Source organism: Chinchilla lanigera, unplaced genomic scaffold, assembly GCF_000276665.1.
Source record: "Chinchilla lanigera isolate Chin_1 unplaced genomic scaffold, ChiLan1.0 scaffold00031, whole genome shotgun sequence".
NCBI classification, from domain to species: Eukaryota; Metazoa; Chordata; class Mammalia; order Rodentia; family Chinchillidae; genus Chinchilla; species Chinchilla lanigera.
Window position 1 is genome coordinate 4,684,155 of NW_004955432.1, and position 9,817 is coordinate 4,693,971.

Below are 9,817 nucleotides of genomic sequence, written 5' to 3' on the forward strand. Positions count from 1 at the left end.
CACCTTCACACTTATCAACCCTTTCCCATTCTTTTCTAAGCTGTAAATTTCTATGGCCATAATTTTTGTATCCTTGATTTGCCACTTTCTGAAAGGAACAATGTCCCTCTGGCTCTGATGAAAATCCTTGGGTATGATGAAAAGTCATACCTGAGAAAGAGAAAATAGTAATTATTCCAGTTAAGGTCAACACTTTTACACATTTAATACTTAATATTACAGTAAGTGGAATACTTCAGTAGGATAACAGAGTACAATATTAAACAAAACACATTATTGAACATTATTCTACATAATGCCATTTATGACAACATACCCTGATGACTATGCATTTTATTTCATTGACATTTGGTATATGCAGTAAGAGTTGCACCTACTAACCTTTACAATCATTTATAAAGAACTTTTTTTTTTTTTGTCTTTTTTGAGACAGGGTCTGGATATGCAGCTCAGACTAGCCTTGAGCTCACTTTGTAGCCTAGGCTGGTCTCCAACTCGCAATGATCCTCCTGCCTCAGCCTCCCAAGTGCTGGGATCACAGGTGTGAGCCACCATGCCCGGCTCCTAAAGAACTCTCTTGAGGTAATTTTAATGATGGAAAGAATGGTTCAGAAAGGACAGATAATTCAGACATTCACAGGTAAAAGTGAGATCTTTGTCATGGAGAAAAATGGAGGGGAGATCACCAGCAAGGTTGAAAGAGACTAAGAGGATTTAAGAGCATGATGAACACAGGGAGGTAACATCAGCTTCTGTAAAATCAGTTCCCTCTTAATAGAGCTTCTTAATCCACATATTAAAGCCTGGCTTCTTCCTTGAGCTATACCAGACTCTCACCTGTTTCCTCTGATTTGTTCATTCCTACATACCTGGAGGAATGGCTGCTGTCCCTTGACTCTTTAGAATGCAAGCTTCTTTCCTTTGCTCCAGAAAGGCAATAAGGTTTGGTTTAGAGATACTTAGACCTATTAATTGAAAAATGAAACATGACACTTGGTTAGATACTCCCCATACGTAGAAGAGTTTATAACATTCTTAAAATGTTTCTTTAAATACTGTTTCAGACAACCATTAGACTACACAGGAAGCATTTCTAATTTATAGATGATCCTGAGCTTCAATTTGTTCTACTCTGAAATCAACACTATGAGAAACTGACTTTTAAACTATAGACAATAATATTTGATACCACTGAATTTCTAAATTTCCTACAAATGTAAATTGATTCAAGTAAGAAGACACAATAAAGAACAAATTCCATGAAAATTCACTTGTCTACACGAAGAAACCTCCACTTGATCATCAAAAGCAGTAACGATGCAAATCAGAAGCTCCCATAAAGCTTCTAAAAATAGAATGAAAATTAAACAATCATTTTGAATTAGGAACTCTACAGGGAAATTATCCTCACCAAGGAAGACCAAGTTTCTGTAATTCTCTAGCATCACTTCTGCATACAACTTCCGCTCAGCAAGGTCCAAGCATTCCCATTCTTCTAAAGAGAAATCAATGGCCACATCTCCAAATGTCAACCGTTCCTAAAATATAAATATCAGGAAATATCACCAAGATAGAGATTTTAGAGTGAAAATTACGGTGGGTAGCACTTTAATCAAGTAAATTAAATTAAATCAGTTACAAACCAAAAAAAGTTTTATCACGTGCCAATGCACAGGGATGGAACATCATCACTGCTGTGACATTAGCAGCCAAAAACATTACCAACAAAAAAAATGAAAACAAAAGATCAAGTGAAGCAGAATCTTAATCGACTCCTGGAAAAAATATCAACTTTATTTAAAGTTCAACGTGTGTATGTCTCCTATGGCCTGTATTCTCTCATACCATATTTAGATAGCCTACAGCACGACAAACAATGACTTTCTTCTAATCCACTTTTTCCAGAACTTTTCACCCATTTTATTTTTTCACTTCTGAAGACATTTTACAAGCAGTAGTTATTATTGGGCTCCAAAACAAAGTGAACAATTTCAACAACAGAAATATTATGTTAACTCAGGTGAAGCACAAGCTGGTTGTTAGCAAGAAACACACTGTGCCAGCTGGGGTGTCAGCAGCTGGACACAGAAAAACTACAGTGAACCATCTTATATTATCTTCAAACAAACTGTATTTTGACACTGTCAGGGAGAGAGACGAGCTGAATGTGGATTTATGGAGGTTTGGGCCCAGAAGTGTTTGGACCAGAACTGGTAGAAAGCTTGGTCCCACCCCCTTCTACAAAATGCAGGCCTGTTGGGCCCAGCAAACTCAAGCCCATGCAGAGAGAGGCATTCAGAGCACATGACACCACCATGGGGACCACAGCCACCCATGCCAATGAATGCACTGAGTGAAGAGCTGAGGTCCCAAACCTGCACTAACCTCTCAGATGGGCCAATGAGAGCCTTCACAGTTGCCTCCAAATCTAGCTGCATCCCCATGTACTAAAATACAGCCTGAGACACTCAAGGTGAATCTAGTCCCACCACTGGCAACTGCACTTTAGCATTCACCTGTAGGGCAAAAGTGCAACCAGCCTATAGGCTGCACACAACGACTTGGCCTATTTTTCACATAAACCAAGAAACAATGTTCTGGACAACAGAAGTGTTTCACTTCCCTTCTAACATGAAGCAGATTTTAATAGTAGAAGCCCAGAAATGAAATGTATGTTTTCAATACATCAGCAAGCAAAGGGACCAAACATGTTCACTGGAAGAAAGATGGCCTCTTTAACAAATGGTGCTGGAAAAAATGGATTTCTACATGCTGAGTACTAAAAGTAGACCCATGTCTATCACCATTCACTAAAGTCAAAATGGATCAAAGACCTAAATATCAAAACAGAATCACTAAATCTACCTGAAGAGAAGGTAGGTAAAAATCTCAAAAACATATGGGTAGACAGAGAGTTCATGAACAAAAACCAAACTGCACGGGAAATACCTCAAAGAATCAACAACTGGGGTCTCATCTTACTGAAAAGTTTTTGCACATCTAAAGAAATCACCAAAAGAGTAAAAAGAAAAACCCACAAATTGGGAATTTTAGCCAACTGCCCCTCAGACAAAGGATTTCTATCTAGAACATATAAAGAATTAAAAAAAAAAAATCAGGCCCTCCAAATTCAAAGATCCAATCCAAAACTGGGCATCTGAGATGAATACACACTTCTCAGATGAAGAAATACTACTGGCGAATAAATATATGAAAAAATGTTCAACATCATTAGTCATTCAAGAAATGCAAATTAAAATAACCCTGAAATTCCACCTCACCCCACAAAGAATGTCTATCACTAAGAAATCAACCAATCACAAATGCTGGAGAGGCTGTGGGGAAAAAGGAGCTCTTCTCCAGTGCTGGTGGGAGTGTAGACTGGTGAAACCACTGTGGAAATCAGTTTGGAGGCTCCTCACAAAACTAGGATTAGAAGTCCCACTTAACCCAGCTATTCCCCTTCTGGGTATTTTCCCAGAAGAATTAAAGACATCATACAGTGATATATGTGCACCCATAATTACAGCAACACAATCTGTCATAGCTAAATCTTGGAAACAATGCAACTGCCCATCAAGTGAGGAATAGATTAAAAAAAAAAAAAGACATATCTTTATACAATGGAGTATTACTCAGCTATAAAAAAAGATAACCTTGAGGCTTTTACAGGTAAATGGATACAACTAGAGACCATACTCGTAAGTGAAATAAATCAGATCCACATGTGTAAATACATCATATTGTCTCCCTGGTGTAAGAACATGAAAGAGTAAATAAAGCCCAAAATGTTCAATAGATTATATGAAAGGGAAAGAAATTGCTCAAAAGAAGGAACAACTGGGATGAGGGAAGAAAAAGAAAGCACTAAAGCATTATATATATAAAATGTACATATATATATATACATACACACATACACATACATATATAGGTATGGATAGCTGGCATAACTGTACTGCTGATGTCTGGTGCTTTATTGAGGGGAACAGTTAATGATTAAATTATTCTTATATATTTTGACCAATTTTGCATGCTTATAATCTGGTAATCAGAGCAACTTATGTGAGGACAGCAAATTGCAGTATAACAACTATTGTTGAATTCCTACAATCTTGTCTAGTTAAACTATGTACTGTCTCTAATGCTCTTTTAAATTATTTTCTTATTCCCTTTAATGGTTTGATCAATTTTTGATTCTTCCATCTGGTAATCTGAGCAACTTTGTTGATGATAAAAATATGTAATATAACAACTGTTAATCCCTATTATTTGGTTTGAAACCCCATACCATTTTTAATATCCTTACTTTTTTGGTTTGTATTTTGCTACTGTTCTTTTTTTTTACTGCTCTCTTTAAAAGAAAAATGAAAAAATCAAAGTTGTTAAAGGTATAAGACTGGAAAGTTTGAAACTAAAATTGAGAAATTATTACATATACAACAAAATTTCCTTTGACTAGAAAGCACAAAGACAAAAGAAACATACAAATTCACAATGCAAAAAGGTTACCATTTTTAGGTTCCTCCTCATACTGAAGAACCACGTTACAGGTGCTGCATCTGGATCATAAAATGCTTAGCATGGAAGTGACTCATTGATCATAAAAAGTTCTCTGGTCCTACCTAAGTACAAGGGGACTTGTAAAAATGAGGACTGGATGAAATGTTTAACATCATGGTTGAAGTAGGTAATATAGACCAGGCCCATAACAGGAGACATTATCTTCTCAAGGCAAATCATCAGCCTCCTCTCCCACAGGACTCTCCATGAAATAATTCCTGTTAAAGTTATGACCTTAGTAGTAAAATGGTTTTACATTCTAAAGTTACAAATTAAAAATATATATATAGTAAGTATTAGAATTAGGAATTTTTGTTTATAAAGTAACACAGAAAGTACACAATGGTTAAGATACGGAGTTCAAAAAGATATGTGCAGCGCACATTTGTAGTGAACAGCTTATAATACAGAATCTATGATGTACAGTATATTACCAAGAAAAAAATTTACCAAAAAGGCTAAAAAAATTTCAACTAACATGTCAGAAAGGAAGAGATATTCAAATGACAAATAAAGATATGAACATGACTAAGGTGTAGGTCTGCGGAACGTAATTGCTAGCATGTGTGGGTGGATGCTCAATATACCAAAAAAAAAAAAAAAACAAAGCAAAACAATGTGTGTACAAATCAGTGCCAATATATAGAAATATTAATAATGAAATAAGCACACGTCATTGCATGATCACCAGGCAGGTAAAAAGAAAAGCAACACTAGCAGAAAAAAAAAAAAAAAACACTATCATAAATCTTTTCAGGTCTGGAATTGGTAAACAAGGCTCCTGGCAGTGCGAACTGGTAGAGCCACTTAAGAATAGTTTTGGTAGGGGCTGGGGATTTAGCTCAGCAGCACAGCGCCTGCCTGGCAAGCGCAAGGTCGTGAGTTTGGTTCCCGGTACCGGAAACCACCCCCAAAAAAGGAATAGTTTTCATAGTAACTTCACATGTCTCTTTTATGAATCATTAATTTTATGCCCATAAGGACAGCCACACAGCTATAGAACATACAGGAATGCTCTAACTGTACCAGTTGGAACAGAAAACTAGTTACCACTATAAAAATTGGACAAAACACTGATAAAAAAGAGCATGCAGAGGTTTTCTGGAGCATTAGTACTGTTCCATTTCTTGATCTAGATAATAATTATATTGTATATTTCTCTTGTAATAATTCATTAACCTATGTAATTTTGATGTTATCCCCAATTCTGCCTTCATAATAAGCAGTATATCCATCAAACAAAAGGGGGTGATGGGCAAAAAGAAGGTTCAAAAGAGAGCACTACAGGACACATTGGTTAAGAGACATGTTAGTTATGTTGTCTGTGGTACCAGCTTCATAGATGTGTGATATTTGTTAAAATATAAAAATTTTGTCAATTACAGTTCAATAAATTTGTAAAACAAGTATTATGCATGTAAACCTAAGATTAAAAGAAATATACAGTCTTAAATATGTAAAATTAAAAAAGAATCCATTAACTAATCATCTGTCTCAATAATTTAGAAAGGATAAATCTTGTAAAAGAATTCTTAATAAAGGAGCAGAGTGAGCAGCATGCCCAGCCCAGAGCAGTGGTGGGACACTACCCTGAGGGGCCAGACAAAGGCAACAAGTGTGGAGCAGACCCAGTGCACTGCAGCGAAGCAGGCCATGGCAGGACACTGTTTCCTGAAAGGCCTCACACAAGCAGTTGGAGGCTGAGACCCAGCCGGGACCAGGAGAGACTTGTACAGAATAAGGTAGCAGTGAGAACATTTTCCTAAGTGGTTCACCCCATAGTCACTGGTTGATGAGTGAACCAGAGTAGCAGTGCCCCAAACCCAGTCACTAGCAGCTAGAGAGCAGGACTGCCATTTTATTTCAAACTGCTACAGGGCTTGAATTCCACCAGTACCAAAACAGCCCCAGGGTCACTTCAGTGCCAAAGCCTGGTAGTGGAATGAGGGAAGGGCTGCCTCGTCACAATAGAAAGCTAGCAGTTGGACAGGAGACTGGAGAGGACTTGGTTGAGAAGTAGTAGTTGGAACCCAGACTCCAATTTGGCAAATGTCAAAATCAGCCCTTAGCCCTAGCTACAAAGGAGTAAAAGCAGAAGCAGCACCCTGGCTTGCAGGGGGTCAGGGGAACCACCCCCTCACCCTTAGTCCAAAGGTACAAGCAGGCAAGCAGCTTTGGGGTGGACAAGTGTACCACCACCTGCCTGCAACCAGCAGGCAAACGGCCTTGGGTAGCTGCAGACAAGGGCACTCCCCTTGCCGTACCACAAACTCATGTAAGGGGAGTCAGCAGTGTGGCTAAGATCAGATCTGCACTCATTAGTAATACTACCACTGTCCTGGAGGTATTATTCAGTAGAACTTCCAGCTTTGACTAGGGAACTAACACTGAACTAGAGGCACCAAAAGAATTTTTGCTTTAATATTTTTTTTTTTAAATTGGGGGGGCAGTATATAGGTTTTGACTTTTGCTTGGTTTGTCTTCTCCGTCCTGCCTCTCTTTTCTCACCAGTCTTTCAGTATTCTCTGACTTATAGGTGAATGAACCCTGTCTCTATTCTTTCTGATTTACATCAAAATTCTTTTGCTTTCTCCTTCATTCTTTCTCTCTTGTCCACTTCTCCAGCTTCCCAAAGTTTTGGTAATCATCTTTAGTCCTGCAGCCTTGCTTCTATTTTTCTCCGGCTATCACTGTATTTCGTCCCCTATCTCCCTCTTGAGCTCACCCTCCAAACAGGATAAAACCATCCCTTTTCATTCCCCTTCTACACAAGATAAAATAACCCTACCAAGGGGAAATCCACTGCACATTCCTGGTCTATACAAATTCCTGGTCTATGTTAGAGGTTGTTATATAACTATACATATTGCTCCTATGGTTACCAATACCAAGTTAGCATCACTAGAAATTGTTAGTTTCTAGACAATGCTTGATGATATTATTACTAATTGTACTACATTAGCCAAGATGCCACACTTGTTGCAATCAGTTGCTTACCGTTGTATAACACTGTGATAATCTGTAGTCACAATCACCTCCATTGCCCAGTACCAAAGGTATGAGTGCTGAGCCAAATAGCAACATATCATCTCTACTAAAGTGGGAAGACAGGATCCTGGGACAGATACAAATACCAACAGGATAGCTTCAATACCACCGATAAGGCTAGCTAACATAAGAAAAATACAAAAAACAACACAGAAAAGAAATTAAAATAAAAAAAAAAAAAAAAAAAAAAAGAAAAAGAAAATGACAAGACATAGAAGCAAAATGATCTCCCAGACTTATAGCACGCCAAGGGCAAATCCAGTATACAATCAGATAGAGGAAGACAGAAGGTATTCACCTGAATTCACTGGAAAGACAGTAGAAGAAATAAATATACATAGCCATGGAGGATATCTAAGCAGAAAACATCTCAGGTTAAAAAAATAACATCATAATGAAGCACTTCTTTGCAAATCTAGAGTAGACACCAATTAAAAAAATAGAGCACAGAAAATAACAGAAACATGAATACCCAACATGGGAAAGAAATAGAATCCATGAAACACATTCAAAAAGATATCCAGGAAATTAAAAATTCCATTGGAAGTTTGCAAAATCTTGGTTAGCAATCATGAGTATTAGTTATAATCATCAATGTAAATGGTCTCAATTCTCCACTCAAAAGAAATAGAGTGACTAGCAGAATGGATCAGGAAACAACATCCCACAATATGCTACATTCAAGAAACACATTTAACTCAAAAAGAAATTCATAGGCTAAAAGTCAAAGCATGTAAAACAATACTCCATTGAACAGGGACCCAGAAAAAAAGCAGGGATAGCTATCCTATTCATAGACAATGTGAACATCAAACCAAGACTGATCAAAAGAGGTAAGACTGATCAAAAGAGGTAAAGAAGGACACTACAGTGATCCCTCACTTATTGCAGGAGTTACATTCCAGAGACCCCTGCAGTAGGTGAAAATCCAAGAAGTAGCAGCATTCACTGTCAGAAGCCTTAGAAGGAGCAGAACTTTGGGTGGCATCATAGGGCTTAAAATAAATTCAAACTTCTGTGAAAATTTCACAAAAACACAACACTGCAGAGCAACACAACACAGCAATCAGACATCAATGTGAAATGGACAAAGAGAGATGCTGAATGCATGAGCACAGTGCAGGAGAGCAAACAGACGATGCTATGATCACTGAGCCAACCAGCACCCAGGATACAGAACACCGTGCCTTCCATTCCATCAGCCAATAGTGTGCCACGTCCAATCTCACCTTGGCAACCTTGTGCAAGCAGTAGTGGTGTACTGCATGTCCATTGTGTACAGTATGGTATTCATCCACTGATGAAATACTGTATTTTATTTTGATTTAATATTCCTTTAATATGTTAACATTTTTATATTGTTTTTAAATTTTTTAGGCAAAATTAAAAGCATAAATTATAAATACCTATATACCACAAAATTCCACGATATAGTAAAAATTCTGCGATAACAGAATTACATTTTTTTTTTTAAAAGACCAATGATACAGCCAGGCAGGGTGGCACACACCTGTACTCCTAGCACATATGAGGATGAGGCAGGAGGATCTTTGCAAGTTCAAGACCAGCCTAGGCTACAAAGTGAGCTCAAAGCCAGCCTAAACTACATAGCAAGACTCTGACTCAAAAAAAAAACAAAAAACAAAACAAAACAAAAAAAAACCCAACCCTGATGATACAGTAAGGCTGCAATAAAGTGAACCATGACATAGCAAGGGATGACTGTACATACTTGTTAAGGGAAAACTCCAACAGGAAGAGGTAACAATCATAAAAACATATGCGCCAAACACAGGGGCACCCACCTACATAAAACAAATGTTAACAGACATGAAAAACAATAAGCACTAACACAATTGTAATAGAGGACCTTAACACACGATTACCACAAAAAGACAGATTAGACAAAAAGTCAAAGAAATATCAGAACTGAACCAAACCTGTGAACAGACTTAGTAGATGTCTACAAAGTGTTCCACCTACATCAAAATATACATTCTTCTCAGCAGTGCATGGGACATACTCTAAAAAGACCACATACTAGCCCATAAAACATGTGTAGGCAGATTCAAAAGAATTGAAATTATCCCATGCATATTATTCGACTATTGTGCAATGTAATTTGAAATGGATGACAAAAGAAACCACAAGAACTTCATAAACACATGGAAATTAAGTAACACTCTTCTTGAACAACCAATGGGTC

At 37.5% G+C, this 9,817-nt stretch overlaps 1 protein-coding gene across 1 annotated transcript in view; it reads right to left on the reverse strand.

Moving 5' to 3' along the window:
* Nucleotides 1-9,817, reverse strand: part of LOC102025154 (zinc finger protein 85-like) — a gene marked incomplete in the record, with an annotated part of 23,330 nt that overhangs the window by 2,695 nt on the left and 10,818 nt on the right. Inside the window, 3 exon segments of the mRNA XM_013515932.1 lie at nt 1-150; nt 870-965; nt 1,412-1,538. Coding sequence (XP_013371386.1) covers nt 1-150; nt 870-965; nt 1,412-1,538 — 373 coding nt within the window.